This window comes from Ranitomeya variabilis, chromosome 4 (genome assembly GCF_051348905.1).
Source record: "Ranitomeya variabilis isolate aRanVar5 chromosome 4, aRanVar5.hap1, whole genome shotgun sequence".
NCBI lineage: Eukaryota > Metazoa > Chordata > Amphibia > Anura > Dendrobatidae > Ranitomeya > Ranitomeya variabilis.
The window spans coordinates 224672548-224696793 of record NC_135235.1 but is presented as its reverse complement, the minus strand read 5'-3'; the positions used below and the strand labels follow the sequence as shown (position 1 = coordinate 224696793).

At 47.9% G+C, this 24246-nt stretch overlaps 1 protein-coding gene across 1 annotated transcript; it reads left to right on the top strand.

The window, feature by feature from the left end:
- The first annotated feature begins 252 nt into the window (after window positions 1-252).
- LOC143770442 (cell adhesion molecule CEACAM1-like) lies at window positions 253-9440 on the top strand. Its single transcript, XM_077260067.1, has 7 exons — window positions 253-406; window positions 2117-2431; window positions 4711-4989; window positions 6402-6530; window positions 6951-7000; window positions 7078-7176; window positions 8703-9440. Exons 1-7 carry the CDS (start codon window positions 355-357, stop codon window positions 8793-8795), a joined length of 1017 nt encoding a protein of 338 aa, XP_077116182.1. The 5' UTR covers window positions 253-354; the 3' UTR covers window positions 8796-9440.
- The last annotated feature ends 14806 nt before the right edge of the window (window positions 9441-24246 follow it).

Sequence of the window (24246 nt, the reverse complement as noted above, 5' to 3'; positions counted from 1 at the left end):
CCCAGGTACTGAATCCTGAACTAGATAAAGTGTATTTATTTGTCCCCTTAATGTAAATATTTACTGAACCATTTAGAATGCATCATTGTATGCAGTGTGTATGTGGTGGGAAGGAATGTATCACACATGAGCGGCTTAGATACGCAGCGCAGCTCTGTAATGTAAGGAGTGGAGCCAGGCACAGAGGTGGGTCATGTACCTGCCACAGGATCCGCTCTCCGCCCCTCACCCACCCTCCCCTCCTCCGCCTCTTACTTCTTCCAGGGGATAACAGGAAATGCACCTGTAGCCGGTGTCACCTGTCCGCAGGGATCGGAGCCGTCGTCTCATGTAGGTCTGGTCCTATGCAGGGATATGGCCGGCGGGGCCGCCCTGCTCTGCGCCCTGCTCCTGCTGGCACTCACTGGTAAGTGACGGGCACACGGCTCTGCACTGCTTGGCACTGGGACGGTTACAATACAGGGCACCTTCCTCTAGTATAGGAAAAGCCCAGAGGTGAGGGGTCTGAGCCCCCTATATATGGGGCCCTATATGGAGAACGACAGCAAACATTCTATCTACAGTATATATATATATCCATGCAAAGCCGGGCAAGTATCCATAATAATATCATTAGGGTTAAATGGTTACAATAAGAGAGAACATAAGAAATGTGAAATTATTTATTATCTATCATTATCTAAAATCTATCATGATCTATCCTTCTCTTATCTATCATCTATCTATTATATATCTATTATCTATCTATGATCTATCATCTATCTATCTATCTATCTCTATCTATCTATGATCTATGTATCTATCATCTATCTATTTTCTATCTATTATCTCTCTATCTATCTATCCATCTATCTATCTATCTATCTATCTATCTATCTATTATCTATCTATCTATATATTATCTATCTTTTATATATTATCTATCTATCTATTATCTATATATCTATCTATCTATCTATCTATCTATCTATCTATCTATTATCTATCTATTATCTATCTTTCCATTCCTCCTTGTTTCTCCTTTCATCAGCTGTGACATAACCTTGTGTCTGCGGATTTCTTAGTTCCGTCATTGTCGTCATCTATCGGATTCTTTGCAGTTGATCATTGTTATGGAGGGATCGGTTGGTTTTCGGGTGATGAGTCGGGTCTGATGGTAGATGAGGGCGTACTCAGACTCTGTGATTTCGCTCGGCCATACTTCTGTGTTTCCATTTATAGGTAACGTTTCACGAGATTCTGTCGGCGGTCCGACCTGCTGATGGTAAACTCTAAGATGATCTGTTGTCATTATTGGGGTCTTTTTTGTTGAGCTTCGAGCAGCAGAGTCCGGTGGGCCGCTACCTCTAAATCCCATATCCCTAACCCCTGTCTGCTTAACTCCACGAATCCTATCTGTTACACTACAGTCAATCAGCAAGACGACACTTTTCGCTGTCTGCTTACTGCTGGTTTCCATCACTCATGTTCACCATTCCCTGCTCTCCACGTCTCTCAGCCAAAACAGCAGAACATCAAATAACAGGTCAGTGCTTTCCCAACTTCTCAGAAGCCTGTCGCTTTAACCGCACCTGTCACTTTAACCGCACCTGCCATTTACCCAGGGTAAAAGATTGTAAGGAAAGTATGTTCTTACTGCTCTCATCCCCACATCAAGGCCAAACTGCTTCTGGTGCATATACCTGTCCAATATGCCCAGAAATTGTCCTGATCCTTATGTTGTTATTCAGTGGGTTCTTCAGCGTCATCAGCATTTTACCAGCACTATAGGAGCTGGAACTAACTTTTTGCTCTACCAGCACTATAGGAGCTGGAACTAACTTTTTGCTCTACCAGCACTATAGGAGCTGGAACTTACTTTTCGCTCTACCAGCACTATAGGAGCTGGAACTTACTTTTTCCTCACTTCTCAACATGCTTTCTTTGCCCTGAAACCAAAAGCTATCCCTTGTTATACAGGTAAGACAGGAGAACAAGAGCAGAGGCACAAAGACCTGAATTTTTTTTAATCTGTTTAGTTGTCTCCGCTGATAGACGGATTGCACTTGACAACAGACAGTGGACAGTATTTTATTATACAGGATAACTGATCTTCCTCCGCCATGTTATTCTACAGGTACAGGAGTGGCTATACCGGTGTATTCCAGTTCCTCCAGCAATTTCCTGGTTGGGGAAAACATCAGTTTGTACATCTCTTACACATATACTTCAGACGCCTCGATCAGCTGGTTTAAAGATGACGTCCTGCTGGTGAAATGGGATAAAAACGGTTTTACTGCAGCTCCCACAATCCAAGATCGACTGGAAATCATTGGGAACGGATCCCTGGTCATAACGAACAGCAGCAAGAATGACACCGGAAATTACACGGTCAGCGTGGAGTCATTCACAGATAAGACCAGCACGCTGACGTTCCCTGTGAAAATCTACGGTCAGTCCAATAGTTAATTATAGAAATACTGCAGATGATAATAATAATATATTATATAGTATTGAGTATTTTTCCCCAAGATCTCTGCTTGTTGTCAGTGAATGGGATGGAAACGCCCGCTAGCACTTCTCTCAGCCGCTGATGCATTGTAGCAAATTATAATTATTATCTGTTCAATGATCTCCCTGGATCCAGTACATACAAATTATTTTTTTTTGGCCTCTGGATAAAAATAATTTAAAAAGCTGCCTGTATAGTAAAAGATAAAAGTTTCTTACAAAGTTTTAGAACTTTTTACTATACAATATTTCATTCTTGTGTATTCCTGGCTGTAAGAATAGCTTTACCTCCTGTGCCCCTATGACAACACTCCCTGCCCTCTCACCTCCTATGCCCCTATGACAACACTCCCTGCCCTCTCACCTCCTGTGTCCCTATGACAACACTCCCTGCCCTCTCACCTCCTGTGCCCCTATGACAACACTCCCTGCCCTCTCACCTCCTGTGGCCCTATGACAACACTCCCTGCCCTCTCACCTCCTGTGCCCCTATGACAACACTCCCTGCCCTCTCACCTCCTGTGCCCCTATGACAACACTCCCTGCCCTCTCACCTCCTGTGCCCCTATGACAACACTCCCTGCCCTATCACCTCCTGTGCCCCTATGACAACACTCCCTGCCCTCTCACCTCCTATGCCCCTATGACAACACTCCCTGCCCTATCACCTCCTGTGTCCCTATGACAACACTCCCTGCCCTATCACCTCCTGTGTCCCTATGACAACACTCCCTGCCCTATCACCTCCTGTGTCCCTATGACAACACTCCCTGCCGTCTCACCTCCTGTGCCCCTATGACAACACTCCCTGCCCTCTCACCTCTTGTGCCCCCATGACAACACTCCCTGCTCTATCACCTCCTGTGTCCCTATGACAACACTCCCTGCCCTCTCACCTCCTGTGCCCCTATGACAACACTCCCTGCCCTCTCACCTCCTGTGCCCCTATGACAACACTCCCTGCCCTCTCACCTCCTGTGCCCCTATGACAACACTCCCTGCCCTATCACCTCCTGTGCCCCTATGACAACACTCCCTGCCCTCTCACCTCCTATGCCCCTATGACAACACTCCCTGCCCTATCACCTCCTGTGTCCCTATGACAACACTCCCTGCCCTATCACCTCCTGTGTCCCTATGACAACACTCCCTGCCCTATCACCTCCTGTGTCCCTATGACAACACTCCCTGCCGTCTCACCTCCTGTGCCCCTATGACAACACTCCCTGCCCTCTCACCTCTTGTGCCCCCATGACAACACTCCCTGCTCTATCACCTCCTGTGTCCCTATGACAACACTCCCTGCCCTCTCACCTCCTGTGCCCCTATGACAACACTCCCTGCCCTCTCACCTCCTGTGCCCCTATGACAACACTCCCTGCCCCATCACCTCCTGTGCCCCTATGACAACACTCCCTGCCCTCTCACCTCCTGTGCCCCTATGACAACACTCCCTGCCCTCTCACCTCCTGTGCCCCTATGACAACACTCCCTGCCCCATCACCTCCTGTGCCCCTATGACAACACTCCCTGCCCTCTCACCTCCTGTGCCCCTATGACAACACTCCCTGCCCTATCACCTCCTGTGCCCCTATGACAACACTCCCTGCCCTCTCACCTCCTGTGCCCCTATGACAACACTCCCTGCCCTCTCACCTCCTGTGCCCCTATGACAACACTCCCTGCCCCATCACCTCCTGTGCCCCTATGACAACACTCCCTGCCCTCTCACCTCCTGTGCCCCTATGACAACACTCCCTGCCCTATCACCTCCTGTGGCCCTATGACAACACTCCCTGCCCTATCACCTCCTGTGTCCCTATGACAACACTCCCTGCCCTCTCACCTCCTGTGGCCCTATGACAACACTCCCTGCCCTCTCACCTCCTGTGCCCCTATGACAACACTCCCTGCCCTCTCACCTCCTGTGCCCCTATGACAACACTCCTTGCCCTCTCACCTCCTGTGCCCCTATGACAACACTCCCTGCCCCATCACCTCCTGTGTCCCTATCGCAACACTGCCTGCCCAGGCATCTAAAAACTATGGGGTTGTGCAGTGAAATCTTTCTCCTACAGACCTGCCTTTATGTCAGTTTTTGCTTTGAAATTATATTCATGCCCTAGGTGGATCAGGATGAACATGCACTGTGATAGATGGCTGCACTGGTGGAACTCTACATGTGATTTATTGTAATTTCCTCTTCTGATGCCCCCACAGATCCGGTGACAAATGTTACGGTGGTCCAGTCTCCCGTCGCAGCAGCTGAGGGCACCCCCGTAGTAAATCTGAGCTGCAGCGCGGTCAGTGACGAGGTGAACTACACGTGGACCAGAGAGGGGGCGTCATTACCCGGCAGCGGCGGCAGCTACGGCACATTAGATAACGGGCGGACGCTGCAGATTAACGCTCCGAACCGGACGCACAACGGAAACTACTCCTGCAACGTGTCCAATCCTGTCCAGTGGAAAACCGCAACATGGACACTGAACATCTCATGTAGGTCAACGCCTGGGGGTCCAACAGGCAAAGGGTGGTCCTGACCGCCCCACTCCCAGCTGCGCATGAAACGGCAAGGAGGTCGCCAACAAACCAGACCCCTCCTGTATACAGACCCCAGACCAGACCCCTCCTGTATACAGACCCCAGACCAGACCCCTCCTGTATACAGACCCCAGACCAGACCCCTCCTGTATACAGACCCCAGACCAGACCCCTCCTGTATACGGACCCCAGACCAGACCCCTCCTATATACAGACCCCAGACCAGACCCCTCCTATATACAGACCCCAGACCAGACCCCTCCTATATACAGACCCCAGACCAGACCCTCCTGTATACAGACCCCAGACCAGACCCCTGCTGTATACACAAAAAAGCGTGTGCACAGCTATATGAAGGTGCTCAGGTAGGTTCCAAAACCTTAGTGATACGTATAATAAAACCTGGCCCTCAACTTTTATAAAGGTGTTTTTTTTATTCCAAGCGGAAGTGCAGTAGCAGCAAAACGTTTCGGTCATAAACACATGGCCTTCATCAGTTCCGTATGGTGATTGATGGTGAGATAAGTGTTTGCTCTGTTTTAACAGACTGTAATGCGCACTGATTAGAATGCTCCGGTATGGGCGCAGCCCTGCTGTAACGCTGCAGACGCGGAGTCCACAGAGCAAACACTTATCTCACCATCAATCACCATACCGAACTGATGAAGGTCATGTGTTTATGACCGAAACGTTTTGCTGTTACTGCACTTCCGCTTGGAATAAAAAAACACCTTTATAAAAGTTGAGGGCCAGGTTTTATTATACGTATCCCTCCTGTACACAGACCCCAGACCAGACCCCTCCTATATACAGACCCCAGACCAGACCCCTCCTATATACAGACCCCAGACCAGACCCCTCCTATATACAGACCCCAGACAAGACCCCTCCTATATACAGACCCCAGACCAGACCCTCCTGTATACAGACCCCAGACCAGACCCTCCTGTATACAGACCCCAGACCAGCCCATCTCCTGTACAGACTACATCCATCTTGGCAGCAAAAGGGGGTCTTGGAGATTTCCCATTTCTTCAAATTAAATAAAAACTACAAAATATATATATATATCTTTAGCGTAAATAATTTCCTTTATGACCAGGCACATTTTTCTTCTGTTTTTTCTCTGTACTTTTTCCCCTTCTCATCTTCCCAGCCATATTTTTATTTAATCATCGTCTTAGCTTGTGTTCTCAGGCTGAGCTGTAGTTTTGAGCCTTTCCTTTTGCTTTACTATGTAAATAAAGATAATTGTTTAATTTATCGATTACTGTATTTTTCTTGCATTTACAATTGAGCAGTAAATCGGCAGCGATCAGAGCGCAGGCTGAGAGCGGACACGCTGATTCCTTCTCTGTTCTCCGCAGACTCGGACCGTCCACTTCCGCTGAGCGCGGGCGCCATCGCCGGCATCGTGATCGGCTCAGTGGCCGGAGCGTTACTGCTCATTGCCCTGATCGTCATTGTGATATTTTGTATACGGAAAAGAAGGAAAGGTGAGTCCACAAATAAATGGCGCCTGATATAAAGGCGGCGTGCGCCACATGCGTCTTAAAGGGAAGGTACGGAAGAGGGATTCTGAATTTAAAAAAATATGGCTGTCTTCTTCCATAAACAGTGCCACCCCTGTCTCTGGGTTATGTGCGGTATGGCAGCTCAGCTGCATTGAAGTGAATGGGTAGGAGCTGTAATACCCCATACAGCCACTGGGGGCTCTCTCCCTCCGCTTTTTATAGAAAGGTGAGCTAATTCATTTCCCCACAGCGCCTCCACTGGAGGAATGAAGTATTACACAGTTCCCATTGCAATCAATAGTCTGCAGGTGTCTTCCAGGGAGGGAGATGCTCTTTGTAGCCCCCTCTAATAGATGAAGCCCCCCAAATAGCAGACCTCGCTAATGTTATTGTTTCCTTCAGGGAAAATAGAGAAGAATCCGGGTGATCTGCATAAAGACGCCTTACGCACGGTAAGATGTCGCCAAGACGTCCGGTCTGTATTATCTCTTATACCTTCTGAGTTCTACTTACTCTGCCTCTGCTTCAGGTGTCAGGAGCAACGTTGTCACCCGATGACCCAGCGTACTTCACCATGAACAACATCATGTACCGCAACTCGTCCATCTCCATGGGCTCCTACATCATGGTGGGTTCTGCCATTAAGCCTCCTTAGATTGACATCAGCTGCCAGAAGGGGAAGGAGACTGACTAGGAAAAATACCAGGGTCTATATTTATATAGGACACGGACTAGAGACTATAATGGAAACTATATTTATAGATGCCAGAAAGGGAACATACTGATAAGTATATTTACAACTACTTCCAAAGGGGGAAGGAGACTGACTGTGAACTATATTTACATAACTGCCAGAGGGAGAAGGAGGCTGAGAAGAAAACCTGCTGGCGGCTATAATTATAAATCCTGGAAGGGAAAATAGCCTGACTGGAGAACTTACTGAAGACTATGTTTACAACTGCTAGAAAAGAGGAAAGTTTACTAACTGGAAATCTTATGAGGGTTTATATTTAAAGCTACCAGCAGGAAAGGAGACTGACTGGGTGCCATATACATGGCTAACATAGGTGGAAAGTGATTGAATAGAGAACTTACTGAAGAATATATTACTAACTGCAAGAGGGAGAAGGAGACAGACTAAAGAATTTACTGGGGACTCTATGTGCAGCTCCAGAGGGGGAAGGAGACTTACTAGAGAATTTACAGGAGTCTATAAGTGCAGGTGCCAGAAGGGAAACTAGACTGACTAGATAATTTACTAACGACTCTAAGTGCAGCTGCCAGAGCTGGAGGAAATTAACTAGAGAATTTACCAGGGACACTGCCAGACTTACAACTTACAACTGCCAGAAGGAGACTGACTACAGAATTTACCAGGGACTATATTTACAACTGCCATAGGGGTGAGAAAATAAATGTGGAACTTATGTGGAAGCTATATTTCCTACTTCCATAGGGCAAAGGAGACTGACTGTGAATCTACAACTACAGAAGGGGGAGGACATTGCTAAAGGAACATACTGGGCACTACTCATTCAATTGCAAGAAGGAGAAGGAGACTGATTGGACAACTTAATGTGGAGTATATTTACAACTCCAGAAGGGAAGGGTAACTGACTATGAAACTTATGGGGAGGGGATAGCTTTATTAACAATCACCAGAAGGGAATAGAAACTTACTGAGAACTTACGTGGGACTATATTTACAATTTGCACAATGGCTGGATGACTGGGGAAATTGATGTGGATTATTTTTGTAATGCGTCCATCGCTGTGGGCTCCTACATCATGGCAAGTTCTGATATTAAGCCTCCTTAGACTGAGACCATTATTATAACACAGCTGCTAGAAGGGGGAGGAGACTGACTAGACAACCTACTGTGGATTATGTTTACAACTGCAAGAGGGGGAAGGTGACTGACCAGGAAAAAATACTGTGGGATAGATTTATAAATTGTGAGGAGGGAAAGGAGACTGACTAGAGACCATAATGGAAGCTATGGTGTAATGAGGAGCATTCTTATGTGCTCAACCATTTTATTGTTGTTGTTGATTCTTTTGTAATATTATTGTAAAGTACAGATGTAGAATATTTGCTGTTTCCTTTCTGGACAATAATGTAACAATGTAACTTTATTCTTTTGTAATTTGCAGAATTCTGGAGATAACACATCTGAATATTTGCGAAATCCTTCACCCAACCCTCCACCAAGCGGACCCAAAGTCAAGCATGCCACACAAGTATAACAATGAAGAACTAAGAGGGCGCGTATCTCAATGAAAGATGGAGGTGGAGAGCCAAAACCGCTGGTAGGAGCAAACCTGATCAGTCCGATGGACCAGCGATGGACCTTCCATGGTCACTGATCTTCTCAGATGGCAGCTGATGATCTTCTCTCCAGATGGAGCATCATAAAATCAAAAGTGTGGCTCTCGGTGCTTCCTCGATACCTGCACATATTTTGCTTTCCAAGCCCCTCTTCACACTTCGGACCCTCCATTTCCCCTCTGCACCTATCTCCACCTCCATCTTTGCGGATATGAAGTATGAAGGTATATGAAGGATGTGCTATGTATGACTGAATCTTCTGGGGACACCCAAGAGCTGACCACCTCACTGTCCCAGACCACCGGATATAGCGTCGTCAATCACTAGCCTCAGTGACCAACGTGGAGGACCAGTGGAAACTCCCCATTAAAAACCTGTGTTTGCCCCTAGGACTGTCCGTAAGTGTCCAGATTGATGCCAAACACAAAGTCCTTACGGTTAGCTCCAATATACAAGAGATAATATATATATATAATATTACAGAAGTTTATAAATATTGTATATCGGGAGGTTTTGGAATATATATTTTTATAATAGATCCTAAAATAAAAGCAAAAACTCTCTGCATTGTGTGCAGCGTCGGCCGGGAGAAGTTTGGACCCATCAGAGAAAATCATTCTGGGGGTCCACCATGTGTAAGGGGTCCTAACAGCAGAGTCTGTCCTTATCTGTGTCTCCCATCTTGTCAAGCTGATAATTGAGGAAAGAGCATTAATAGGAATGATTGTTCCCAACTATTGACCCTTCCAAAAAGTCCAGTAATCACCTGCAAACCAGAAAAACGCTAATTTATTTGTAAGCCTGCTTTGAAATCATCTTTCTCTGCAGCAGATCATTTTGTATAGACAGTAAGTGAACTGCTGCAAAGCTTTGCCAGATATGGCCCACCGGAGGATCCTCCGGTCTTTTGGTGGGTCAGTCCATTGCTGGTGAAATTAACGCAGTCCATGAGGCCCACCGGAGGATCCTCCGGTCTTCTGGTGGGCCAGTCCAATGCTGGTGAAATTAACGCAGACTATAAGGCCCACCGGAGGATCCTCCAGTCTTCTAGTGGACAAGTCCAATGCTGGTGACATTAACGCAGACCATGAGGCTCAGAGGAGCATTCTCCAGTTTTCTGGTGGGCCAGTCCATTGCTGGTGACATTAACGCAGACCATGAGGCCCACCGGAGGATCCTCCAGTCTTCTGGTGGGCCAGTCCAATGCTGGTGGCATTAACACATACCATGAGGCCCACCGGAGGATCCTCCAGTCTTCTAGTGAGCCAGTCCAATGCTGGTGGCATTAACGCAGACCATGAGGCCCACCGGAGGATCTTCCAGTCTTCTGGTGGGCTAGTCCATTGCTGGTGACATTAACACAGACCATGAGGCCCACCGGAGGATCTTCCAGTCTTCTGGTGGGCTAGTCCATTGCTGGTGACATTATCGCAGCCCATGAGGCCCACCGGAGGATCCTCCAGTCTTCTAGTGGGCCAGTCCAATGCTGGTGACATTAACACAGACCATGAGGCCCACCGGAGGATCTTCTAGTGGGCCAGTCCATTGCTGGTGACATTAACACAGACCATGAGGCCCAGAGGAGGATCCTCCAATCTTCTGGTGGGCTAGTCCATTGCTGGTGACATTAATGCAGACCATGTGGCCCACCGGAGGATCTTCCAGTCTTCTGGTTGGCTAGTCCATTGCTGGTGACATTAACGCAGACCATGAGGCCCACCGGAGGATCTTCCAGTCTTCTGGTGGGCTAGTCCATTGCTGGTGACATTAACGCAGCCCATGAGGCCCACCAGAGGATCCTTCAGTCTTCTAGTGGGCCAGTCCAATGAAGGTGACATTAACGCAGACCATGAGGCCCATCGGAGGATCCTCCAGTCTTCTGGTGGGCCAGTCCAATGCTGGTGGCATTGACGCAGACCATGAGGCCCACCGGAGGATCCTCCAGTCTTCTGGTGGGTCAGTTCAATGCTGATAACATTAACGCAGACCATGAGGCCCACCGGGGGATCCTCCAGTCTTCTGGTGGGTAGTCCATTGCTGGTGACTATAACGCAGACCATGAGGCCCACCGCTGGATCCTCCAGTGTTCTGGTGGGCCAGTCCAATGCTGGTGGCATTAACGCATACCATGAGGCTCACCGAAGGATCCTCTGGTCTTCTGTTGGGTCAGTCCAATGTTGGTGGCATTAATACAGACTATGAGGCCCATCGGAGGATCCTCCTGTCTTCTAGAGGGCCAGTCCAATGCTGGTGACATTAACACAGACCATAAGGTCCGCCGGAGGATCCTCGGCTCCTCTGGTGGACCAGTCCAATGTGGATTGTGTACATTTTAACCAACGAGACAAAGGATTGCCTCCATCGTTCATAGGATGAGCATGGGCACAACAGCTATGTTTTCCTTTTAAGTAAATATCGTTCCTTCCATCTTTGGCATCCATGAGAAGGTCTAGAAATGATTCTGCCATCTCTTAGGTGGATGCGCTCACGGATATATCACTGTGAACCTGCTGATTTTACATATAGATGAGGGATCGATTTGCTGGGCTCGGTGCCACCTGACCTCATCCACTTACACTGGAGCTCAGCCAGATGCTGCTCTCTGCTCAGTCAGACGCTGCTCTCTGCTCAGCCAGACGCTGCTCTCTGCTCAGCCAGACGCTGCTCTCTGCTCAGCCAGACGCTGCTCTCTGCTCAGCCAGACGCTGCTTTCTGCTCAGTCAGACGCTGCTCTCTGCTCAGCCAGACGCTGCTCTCTGCTCAGCCAGATGCTGCTCTCTGCTCAGCCAGATGCTGCTCTCTGCTCAGCCAGACGCTGCTCTCTGCTCAGCCAGATGCTGCTTTCTGCTCAGTCAGACGCTGCTCTCTGCTCAGCCAGACACTGCTCTCTGCTCAGCCAGATGCTGCTCTCTGCTTAGCCAGACGCTGCTCTCTGCTCAGCCAGATGCTGCTCTCTGCTCAGCCAGATGCTGCTCTCTGCTTAGCCAGACGCTGCTCTCTGCTCAGCCAGATGCTGCTCTCTGCTCAGCCAGACGCTGCTCTCTGCTCAGCCAGATGCTGCTCTTTGCTCAGTCATCACACCTGCATTGCTCTCCGTTCACTTCTGCCCTCCACTCCTGTACTGTCACCTGCAGGTGGCTACACGAGTGACAATAGGAACAGCCCCCTCTTATGGCGGCACAGTCTTCAGATCTCCATCCACTGAGATGTGGTAGGAGTAGAAATTTGGAGCATGAATATGCAGTCAGCAAGGGTTGATGCCATCATGTCAACATGGACCACCATGGAAAAACAAAACAAACACATATAACACTGCCCACGCAGTATATAACATTGCCCACGTAGTATATAACATTGCCCACGTAGTATATAGCAGCCACGCAGTATATAACACAGCCCAAACAGTATATAGCACAGCCCACACAGTATACAATACAGCCCACATAGTACAGTATATAACACAGCCCACATACCGTAGTATATAACACTGCCCAGGTAGTATATAGCAGCCATGCAGTATATAACACAGCCCACGCAGTATATAACGCAGCCCACACAGTATATAACACAGCCCACGTAGTATATAACACAGCCCACGTAGTATTTAGCAGTGTGGGCACCATATCCCTGTTTAAAAAAAATTAAAATAAAAAATAGTTCTATACTCACCCTCCGTCGTCCACCTCAGCTCGCGAGACCGCTAAGTCTTCTGGGTAATTTCGCAATGCATCTCTGGGAACGGAAGCTGGCGGCAGCCGCGCGCGCCTCGGCGGACAACGGAAGGTGAGAATAGCAGGGTTTTTTTAAAATTATTTTTAACATTAGATTTTTTTACCGTTGATGCTGCATAGGCAGCATCGATAGTAAAAAGTTGGTCACACAGGGTTAATAGCAGCGTTAACAAGTGCGTTACCCGTGGCATAACACGGTCCGTTAACGCTGTCATTAACCCTGTGTGAGCGCTGAGTGGAGTGGAGTATGGAGCGGGCGCCGGGCACTGACTGGACGGGAGTAGGGAGGGACTAATTCTCGTGTGCCCGTCACTGATTGGTCGCGGCAGCCAGGAAAGGCAGCTGGGGAAACCAATCAGCGACGCGGGATTTCTGTGACGGAAGTTGCAGACAGACAGACAGACAGAAGGACAGACAGAAAGACGGAAGTGACCCTTAGACAATTATATAGTAGACAGTCAATTACAAGTGTGCTTCTTTTTATAAGCAATCTCCATTTATGAAGATGGGAATAACCCTTTATGTGCCCTGTTATGTCCTCCTAGCCACAAGCAAAAAGTGACAAGACAACCTCCAAAAATGGGAGATCCTGGATACCTCCGCTGGTTTCCTGCCAATACGGTTTCGGATATAATCATTTAAGTATTATTTATTACATACAACCAGGGGCAAAATGATCGTGGTCGCAGTGTGTGCAAGAGGGGACCCGCTGACACTGGCGCCCACCAAATACTGACCCCGAGGACGCAAATTCGTCTGAAGTGGATTGCAGCACAGAAACACGGCGGATCCCTGCACTGCAATTACATACTGGTGAGGGTCATTATAACAGGATGGGGGATGTTGTACCAGGATGGCGGTCATTACATTATGGGGCCAGGATGGAGGACATTTTTACAGAAAGGTGACAGGACTGGGGACTTTATTAAAAAAAAGGTCCAGGATGGGGGACATTATTACAGAAAGGGGCTAGGATGGGGGACATTATTAGAGAAAATCGCCAGGATTTAGGACATTATTACAGAAAGGTGACAGGATGGGGGACATTATTACAGAAAGGGGCCAGGATGGAGGACATTATTACAGAAAGGTGACAGGACAGGGGACTTTATTACAAAAAGGGTCCAGGATGGGGGACATTATTACAGAAAGGGGCTAGGATGGGGGACATTATTAGAGAAAATGGCCAGGATTTAGGACATTATTACAGAAAGGTATATAAAGGTATATAAATTATTATTATTATTATTATTATTATTATTATTATAAAGGTGACAGGATGGGGGACATTATTACAGAAAGGGGCCAGGATGGAGGACATTATTACAGAAAGGTGACAGGACAGGGGACTTTATTACAAAAAGGGTCCAGGATGGGGTACATTATTACAGAAAGGTGCTAGAATGGGGGGGACATTATTACAGAAAGGTGACAGGATGGAGGACATTATTAAAGAAAGGGGCCAGGATGGGGGACATTATTACAGAAAGGGGCCAGGATGGAGGACATTATTACACAAAGTGGACAGGATGGGGGATATTATTACAAAAAGTGGCCAGGATGGGAGACATTATTACAGAAAGGTGACAGGACGGGGGACATTATTACAGAAAGGGGACAGGACGGGGGACATTATTACAGAAAGGGGCCAGGATGGAGGACATTAGTACAGGTAGGGGCCAGGATGGGGGACATTAGTACAGAAAGGCGCCAGGATGAAGAACAATATTACAGAAAGTGGCCAGGGTGGGAGACCTCATTACAGAAAGGGGCCAGGATGGGGGACAATATTACAGAAAGGGGCCAGGATGGGGGACAATATTACAGAAAGTGGCCAGGGTGGGAGACCTCATTACAGAAAGGGGCCAGGATGGGGGACATTAGAACAGAAAGGGGCCAGGATGGGGGACAATATTACAGAAAGTGGCCAGGGTGGGAGACATCATTACAGAAAGGGGCCAGCATGGGGGACAATATTCCAGAAAGGGGCCAGGATGGGGGACATTAGTACAGAAAGGAGCCAGGATGGGGGATAATATTACAGAAAGTGGCCAGGGTGGGAGACATCATTACAGAAAGGAGCCAGGATGGGGGACAATATTACAGAAAGGGGCAAGGAAGGGGGACAATATTACAGAAATGAGCCAGGATTGGGGACAATATTACAGAAAGGTGACAGGACGGGGGAAATTATTACAGAAAGGTGACAGTACGGGGGACATTTTTACAGAAAGGTGACAGGATGGGGGACAATATTACAGAAAGGTGACAGGACGAAGGACTTTATTACAGAACGGTGACAGGATGGGGGACATTATTACAGAAAAGGGCCAGGATGGAGGACATTAGTACAGGTAGGGGCCAGGATGGGGGACATTATTACAGAAAGTGGCTAGGACGGGGGACAATATTACATAAAGGGGCCAGGATGGGGGACATTATTACAGAAAGGGGCCAGGATGGGGGACATTATTACAGAAAGTGGCCAGGATGGAGGACATTATTACAGAAAGTGGCCAGGATGGAGGACATTATTACAGAAAGTGACCATAATTTTGGGTCATTATTACAGAAAGGGTTGAGGATGGGGGTCATTATTACAGAAATGAGTCAGGATGGGGGTCATTATTACAGAAAGTGTCCAGGGTGGGGGACATTATTACAGAAAGGGGCCATAATGGGGGTCATTATTACAGAAAGTGTCCAGGGTGGGGGACATTATTACATGAATGGTGAACACGCATCTTTATAGGATCTAGAACACCACAAGGGCCCATTCATATGACCAACTTGTAGGTGGGGGCCCGGATCCAGATTTTACAACGGGGCCCATCAGACTCTAGTTATGGCACTGACTACAGCTGTAATGTTGAACATATGTACATGTGACCTAAAGTCACAGAAGTTTCAGTGCAAAACCGGTTTATCTAGAACTTTATAGACAAGGAAAAGTCAAATAAAAACAAAGCATCAACTTTCTGCTACTTTATAAGTCACTCAGGGGAATCACCTAAATAGAAAGTCCATAAATCAACGTCATTATATACAGGGATATACATCCTTGAAGATGGTTACTATCCGATAGTACTTGTAAAAACAAGCACTTTTGCCATTTACTGCTTATTACCATTTGCAGCCGTTCTTGAGATATTAACACTTTTTGTTGCAGTTCGTTGCCTTGGAGACCGACCACCACTGTTGTCTAGTTTGCAAGCACTTTGCTGAAGCTGGACAGGATAAGACGGTAACAGCACGCTCCCACGATCCTGGCCAGCTGCAAAACAATGCTTTACAATGGGAAAAAAGCTTGCAAGCACTGTGCATGTTCTTGCAAGACTTGGAGAGAGCCTGCTGCGGTGGTCAGTATCCAAGGTAACAAGTTGTAAACAAAAGAAGAGAAAAGTGTAAATATTTTAAGAACAGATGTAAATATTAATAAACAGTCAATTACAAGAGTTCTTGTTTTTATAAGCAATATCCATTTGTGAAGATGGGAATAACCCTTTACGTGCCCTGTTATGTCCTCCTAGCCACAAGCAAAAAGTGACAAGACAACCTCCTAAAACGGGAGATACGGGAGATCCTGTAAACCGCTGCTGGTTTCCTGCTGGCACGGTTTCGGATATAATTATTTAAGTATTATATATTACATACAACCAGGGACAAAACGATCGTGGTCACAGAGTGTGCGACCATGACCGAACCTGTGCAAGAGGGGACCCGCCGACACTGGCGTCCACCAAATACTGACCCCGAGGACGCAAATTCGGCTGAAGTGGATTGCAGCACAGAAACACGGAGGTTCCCTGCACTGCAATTACATACTGGTGAGGGTCATTATACCAGGATGGGAGTCAAAATACCAGGATTGGGACTGGATGGGGATATTATTAAGGGATATTATTACAGGAAGGGACCAGGATGTGGGACATTATTACAGAAAGGTGACAGGACGGGGGACATTATTACAGAAAGGGGCCAGGATGGGGGACATTATTATAGGAAGGAGCCAGAATGGGGAACATTATTATAGAAAGTGGCCAGGATGTGGGACATTATTACAGAAAGGAGCCGGGATGGAGGATATTATTACAGGAAGGTGCCAGGATGGGGGACATTATTACAGAAAGGGGCCAGGGTAGGGGACATTATTACAGAAAGTGGAGAAGGTGGGGGACATTATTACAGAAAGGTGACAGGACGGTGGATATTATTACAGAAAGGGGCCAGGATGGGGGACATTATTACAGAAAGGTGACAGGACGAAGAACTTTATTATAGAAAGGGGCAGGGATGTGAGACATTATTACAGGAAGTGGCAAGGATGAGAGACATTATTACAGACAGTGGTCAGGATGGGGGACATTATTACAGAAAGGGGCAAGGATGGGGGACATTATTACAGAAAGTGGCTAGGATGGGGGACATTATTACAGGAAGGTGCCAGGATGGAGGACATTATTTCAGAAAGGGGCTAAGATGGGGACATTATTACAGAAAGGGGCCAGGATGGGGGACATTATTATAGGAAGGAGCCAGGATGGGGGACATTATTACAGAAAGGTGACAGGGCGAAGGACTTTATTATAGAAAGGTGACAAGATGGGGGACAATAATATAGGATGGAGGCCAGGGTGGGAAACAGTATTACAGAAAGGGGCCAGGATGGGGACATTATTACAGAAAGGGGCCATGGCGGGGGGCAATATTACAGAAAAGGGCCAGGACAGGGGGACATTAGGAAAGAAAGGGGCCAGGACAAGGGACATTATTACATGAATGGTGAGCACGCGTCTTTATAGGATCTAGAACACCACAAGGGCCCATATATCTGACCAACATGCAGGTGGGGGCCCGGATCCAAATTTTACATCGGGGCCCATCAGACTCTAGTTATGACACTGACTACAGCTGTAGTGTTGACTATATGTACATGTGACCTAACAGTTACAGAAGTTTCAGTACAAAACTGGTTTATCCGGAACTTTATAGAAAAGGAAAAGTCAAATAAAAACAGATCTTCAACTTTCTGCTACTTTATAAGTCACTCAGGGGAATCACCTAAATAGAAAGTCCATAAAGAGCATTTCTTTTTGGTGGATGACTGAAATCCAGGAATTACACATACCGTCCATTGATTTAAATGAGAAATGTGTAACCTGTGGAGTCCAGCACAAGGCAAGAATTTTGTGCCCCCCAACCTGTAGTCCGTTTCCATTCCATGTCCTGCCATCATAATGAAAGCATGTGGCTATCGGGAGGAAATTAACTTTATTTCCCCCAGGAGCCGCCGGCTTTCAGTCATTGGGACGGTGCACAGAGCAGCTTCAGTCACCACTCACAGGACTGTAGGCATGGCCCGGCGCTTTGATTGACAGCTTGCTCTGCATAGATACTCTGCAACACCAGCTTTCAAAGTGCGGCGGGGTGCTGAGATCCGCCACTCACTGTGTACTCAGCCATGACTGAAAGCTGGCGGCTCCTGGGAGGAATTAAGTTCTTTTTCTCCTAATAATGGCACTTGGAGTAGCCAGACAGCATTGTTAACCTGCAAATTTACCCACTGCACCCATTCAAGGCAGACCTCCAGCCCATAATGTCCTCCGTTGTGTTATTCTAGAGGCATGGAAGCCACATGTGTTATGTTACAGAGTAACTCCTCTAGCGATTTCCTGGGTGGGAGAAACATCAGATTGTACATCTCATACTATTGTACTGAAAACGCATTTGTCAGATGTTTAATATGTCCGGAAATTGTCCTGATAATTATGCTCTTATTCAGTGTGCAATTCATCATTTCATCATCGGCATTCTACCAGCACTATAGGAGCTGGAACTTACGTTTCTCTCACATCCCAGCATGCATTGGGCCTGCCAATGTTTTTTATGCGCTGACACAAAGGCCGGCCTCTCTGTTATACCTATATGCGGCTTGTAAGACAGGAGAACAAGAGAAGAGCGATAAAGACCCGCTGTGAATTTCGTTGATGGTCTCCTAGTTAACCAGGGCTCAACCAGGAGAGTTCTAGCTCAGTTCTTCCTTCTTGAGTTTCTCCTCTCTCCTCAATTCAGAGATGCAGAAGAATTTAGGAAAGGTTTGATGTTTTTGAAGACCACCCCGATCATGTCCTGCAGTTGCACATTGACATGAAGATGCCAGAGAACATGGAAGGGTGATAGGGACAGTTCTCACTTCAGTACAGAGTTTAAATGTAGTGACCAACAGGGGGCGACACAAGACACAAAAGTAATCCCCTCCCACAGGATAGAAACCATGAGGCATGACAAGAGTGACAAAGGGTCCATAGATTAGATGGAACTGCCCTTGAATTCCCTTTGGATGGAGACCTGGAGTGAGCGCTTTATCTGCCACAAGTTAACTTTTAACCCTGAAGCTAAGTAAATATTTCATGTAGTTACAGTTACCAAAAACAGGACATTCCAGTTTCCTATTTCTTATCACACCTTATATAAATATAATATTTACCTTCATCCATTCCAATAATTGTGAGGTGTCACTGTAAGCAGATTATTCTAGGATTATTTTAGCATTCATACTCCGGTTGGAGCTAGGGTTAGGGCGCTAGCATTCTAGCATTCATACTCCGGTTGGAGCTAGGTATAGGGCTAGCATTCTAGCATTCATACTCCGGTTGGAGCTAGGGTTAGGGCTAGCATTCTAGCATTCATACTTTGGTTGGAGCTAGGGTTAGGGCTAGCATTCTAGCATTCATACTCTGGTTGGAGCTAGGGTTAGGGCTAGCATTCTAGCATTCATATTCTGGTTGGAGCTAGGGTTAGGGCTAGCATTCTAGCATTCATATTCTGGTTGGAGCTAGGGTTAGGGCTAGCATTCTGACATTCATACTCTGGTTGGAGCTAGGGTTAGGGCTAGCATTCTAGCATTCATACTCTGGTTGGAGCTAGGGTTAGGGCTAGCATTCTAGCATTCATACTCTGGTTGGAGCTAGGGTTAGGGCTAGCATTCTAGCATTCATACTCTGGTTGGAGCTAGGGTTAGGGCTAGCATTCAAGCTCTGGTTGGAGCTAGGGTTAGGGCTACCATTCTAGCATTCATACTCTGGTTGGAGCTAGGGTTAGGGCTAGCATTCTAGCATTCATACTCTGGTTGGAGCTAGGGTTAGAGCTAGCATTCTAGCATTCATATTCTGGTGGGAGCTAGGGTTAGGGTTAGCATTCTAGCATTCATATTCTGGTTGGAGCTAGGGTTAGGGCTAGCATTCTAGCATTCATACTATGGTTGGAGCTAGGGTTAGGGTTAGCATTCTAGCATTCATATTATGGTTGGAGCTAGGGTTAGGGCTAGCATTCTAGCATTCATACTCTGGTTGGAGCTAGGGTTAGAGCTAGCATTCTAGCATTCATATTCTGCTTGGAGCTAGGGTTAGGGTTAGCATTCTAGCATTCATGCTCTGGTTGGAGCTAGGGTTAGGGCTAGCATTCATACTCTGGTTGGAGCTAGGGTTAGGGCTAGCATTCTAGCATTCATACTCTGGTTGGAGCTAGGGTTAGAGCTAGCATTCTAGCATTCATATTCTGGTTGGAGCTAGGGTTAGGGTTAGCATTCTAGCATTCATATTCTGGTTGGAGCTAGGGTTAGGGCTAGCATTCTAGCATTCATATTATGGTTGGAGCTAGGGTTAGGGTTAGCATTCTAGCATTCATATTATGGTTGGAGCTAGGGTTAGGGCTAGCATTCTAGCATTCATACTCTGGTTGGAGCTAGGGTTAGAGCTAGCATTCTAGCATTCATATTCTGCTTGGAGCTAGGGTTAGGGTTAGCATTCTAGTGAAGCGCCCCCACACCGCCGCAGGGCCGAGGGGTACCCGGAGCCGGGCCTCTGCTCTGGGGTTGTCACGGTGGCTGGACCCGGTCCGTGGCACTGTCCGTCAGTGGGGGACGTCCGGTGTAATAAGTGGTGATGCAACGGTGCAGTCGTGGGGTGCAGGTCGCGGTAAATAACGAGGACACCAGGTTGCAGTCTCTTTACCTCTTTACTGAAGATGTTAGAGACCTCAGTCCAGAGCGCTGTTAACTGGGTTTTCAGAGACCGGCCGGTCCAACGACACATCAGGAGTTCTCCTTACAGGTGGGAATCAGTATCTACCTTCTAGCGCTGGGTGTTGTAGTCCTTCCCTGCTGAGCTCCCGGGATAGTCCTCACAACTGTTTCTTTTCTGTCTCTACTGTTCTGTCTCTGTCCCCCAGATGATATGGTAGGACGCACCCGTATGACGGGGTAGGCCTGGAGTTCTTCCGGGACCCTAGAGTCGCCCCTCTCCCACAACTGCCTCCGTTGTCTGCTTAGGTGTTAAGTGAGACAGCCAACCTGTAATTAGCTGTCCTGCCGTGGTTTGCAACGTACTTAAAGTCTCTTACTTGCTCGGCGTTCCGGCCACCGACTGTTTGCGCCTCAGAAGGATGTTGCCTCGGTCTAACAGCAGGACCCCTTCTGGTATTTCTCCTTTTCTGTATTCCCGTTGTTTACTGGTTAGTTCTGCTCTGAGGAGTCTGCCAGGATCCCCATCCCTGACAGGTCCTCTCACTAGCTCTTCCCAGCTACTTCTCCCTATCTTCCTGTCCAACCCCCAGTTTTACCAGAGTTGTGAGGAGTGGCCTACTAGATAGGACCACCCCCCCTGGTGGCCGGAGTGTGAAGTGTGGTGTGAGTGTACCTGGTCAGAGAAACTCCTTAGTGCAATCAGACGTACCATAGCTCCCCATAGTGGCGGAGCCACAGTACTGCAACAACCAGGACTCTGGGGTGCTGCACTCCCCCCCGGTTAAATCCAGTACTCCGGGACTGGGAAAACAAGAACAATAATACATGTTAACAGAAAACACACACATTTTTGAAATAGCATAACAATTGAACATAACAATGCTTCCCTTTACGGGAGGTGAGGATTCTTGAACGTTGCAAAAGTTAGGTCATGCACAGTTTATGACTCTCAGTTCAGTGGTTAAAACAGCGGGGACCCCGGGTAAACAAAGGGGCCCCCTTTTTGAAGGGTTTTGAGCAATTCACCGTCCATTACTCTATTGTCCATTTAAAACCTGTAACAAAAAGATATATATACAAACATTTTCAATTAAATAGCAGCCCTTATTAATACCTCCAAGTTTTGTAGCGGAGGGGGGTTTGATTTTGAGTGCTGCGTGTGGACCTTCGCAGCGCAGGAGTTGCTATTGGCCTAACAGGGCCCGCTATGCTTGCTACCGCTGGTGTAGTGCACTGTCTTCTAACTACACTTCTAGTGAGTCTGGGTAGCACTGGCAGGTTAGGGCTCTCAGAGCTGCAGTTATCAACAGTGGGTACAGCAGATTCACTGATAGCAGAGGGAGGACTTGCCGGTTCAACGGTTGGCAGGGCTTCATCAGGTAAGGCTTGTTGAGGTAGTGGAGCCAGATGATCTGGTACCACCATTGTTTCTGGCGGGTCCGGCTGTTGAAACATTACGACAGGTACCACAACGGCTTGGTTTATCTGAGTCCAGGACTGGGGAAAGTCACCAAGGACAGTATGGAACATTTTCTCCTTTTCCACCGGCGGGGAGATTTCTGGGGCCGTGCCCCTCTCTTTCAACTTATCGGGGCAGACCTTAAGGTGATCCCTGGATACCGCTGTCGAGGTCTCCCCTCTGTCCTTGCTGATGAGACAGACCTTAGTGTTGTCGAAGTCGGATGGCAAGATGGTATACGGTTCCGCTTCCCATTGGTCATCGAGCTTGTGTAACCTCCTCTTTCGTTTAAGCACTTGCTCACCAGGTGACAGGGGAATCGCAGGAGCGTGTTGATTGTAGTCCCTTTCTTGTTTCTGCCTAGCCTGGGCGAGACTTCTCTCTACACACTCCTGTACTTCGCGGTATCTTCGCTGCCTTTCTGCATCCCAATCTGCATCCGGCGAGGTATCTTCGGGTACTAGGACCCCCATGTCCAGATCAACGGGTAACCGACTAGACCTTCCTCGCATCAGGTACGCTGGAGTACAGTTGGTGGAACTTACTGGGATGTGGTTGTATATATCCACTAAGTCAGGCAACTTTGTCGGCCACAGATTCCGTTCCTCCACAGGCAAGGTCTTCAATAAATCGATTACTACCTGGTTCATCTTCTCGCACATCCCGTTGGTTTGAGGGTGATACGGTGTAGTTCTGATCTTCTTACACCCGTACATCTGGCAGAATTCTTGGAACACTTCCGCTTCGAATGCAGGCCCCTGATCGGTCAGTACTTTCTCTGGGTAGCCATGGGGCCTACAAAAGTGCTGCTGGAAGGCCCTGGCGGCAGTCCTAGCTGTTAGATCCTTGACAGGCACAACCACCAAAAACCTGGAGTAGTGGTCCACGATGGTAAGGGCGTAGATATAGCCCGCCCGGCTAGGTGTCAGCTTCACATGATCCAGCGCGACCAGTTCGAGTGGCCGTTTGGTGATGATAGGCCGCAGGGGAGCCCGTTGACTGTCACGGTCCTTCCTGCGCAGACTACATGGACCACACTCCCGACACCACTTCTCAATGGTTCTCTTCATGCCAATCCAATAGAACCTCCCATGGAGCAACTTCTCCAGCTTCTTCCATCCGAAGTGTCCGGCTCCATCATGGTAGGCTCCCAGAACCATGGGCGCATCTCGCCTTGGCACCACTATCTGCCACACCAATTCATGAGTACGTGGGTCGATGCTCCTCCTGCACAACTTGCCATCATGGATAAACAGTTTGCTTCTCCCCTTCCACAGCTGTTGGGTCTCTTGTGGATCATCTGGGCCAGGGTGCAAGCCAGCCTGCGTCAAGAGTTCCTTCACCTGACGGACCGCGGGGTCACTATCCTGGGTTTCTGCCCATCCGTGGTGGGGCAGGGGATTCAGCTTGGCATCCGGTTGGTTCTTGTGCCTGTTCTTCACATGGTGAGAGTTCTGAGTGGCTTTGGGGCGATGGAAGGCAGGCAGCTCCACTTCTTCAAGTGCCTCCGGGTCTTCTCCCACTTCTGGTAAATTGGGCATTCGGGACAGAGCATCGGCATTGGCATTCTAGTGCCCTGCCCGATATTTGATGGTGAAATCATAGTTGGACAGCCGGGCCATCCACCGCTGTTCCAAAGCCCCGAGTTTGGCAGTATCCAGATGCGTTAGCGGATTGTTGTCCGTGAAGACGGTGAATTTCGCAGAGGCCAGGTAGTGTTTAAACCTCTCTGTCACCGCCCAGACAAGGGCAAGGAATTCCAGTTTGAAGGAACTGTAGTTGTCAGGGTTCCTTTCCGTGGGACGGAGTTTCCTGCTGGTGTAAGCAATCACTCTTTCCTTGCCTTTCTGGACTTGAGACAGCACGGCTCCTAATCCCACATTACTGGCATCTGTGTACAGCACAAACGGTTGGTCGTATTCGGGGTAAGCCAGTACCTCTTCTGTTATGACCCCAATGGCGAGGGTCTCAGAGGAACGTGGAAGTCTGCAGAATACAAAAATCCAGCTCATAGGGCAGTGGTAACTGGGTTGACCATATATCTACTCCTAACGCCAACACTAGAAGTAGCCGGGGATCATTCCTACGTTGATTCTAGATGACACGCGCCAGCCGGAGAATCTAGCTACCCCTAGTAGAGGAAAACAAAGACCTTT

Excerpts from the sequence above, each read along its gene's own strand:
- LOC143770442 (XM_077260067.1), top strand. The coding sequence starts at position 355 with ATGGCCGGCGGGGCCGCCCTGCTCTGCGCCCTGCTCCTGCTGGCACTC. Across the intron at positions 4,990-6,401 it reads ATGGACACTGAACATCTCAT|ACTCGGACCGTCCACTTCCG; the intron begins GTAGGTCAACGC and ends TGTTCTCCGCAG. Across the intron at positions 7,177-8,702 it reads CCATGGGCTCCTACATCATG|AATTCTGGAGATAACACATC; the intron begins GTGGGTTCTGCC and ends TGTAATTTGCAG.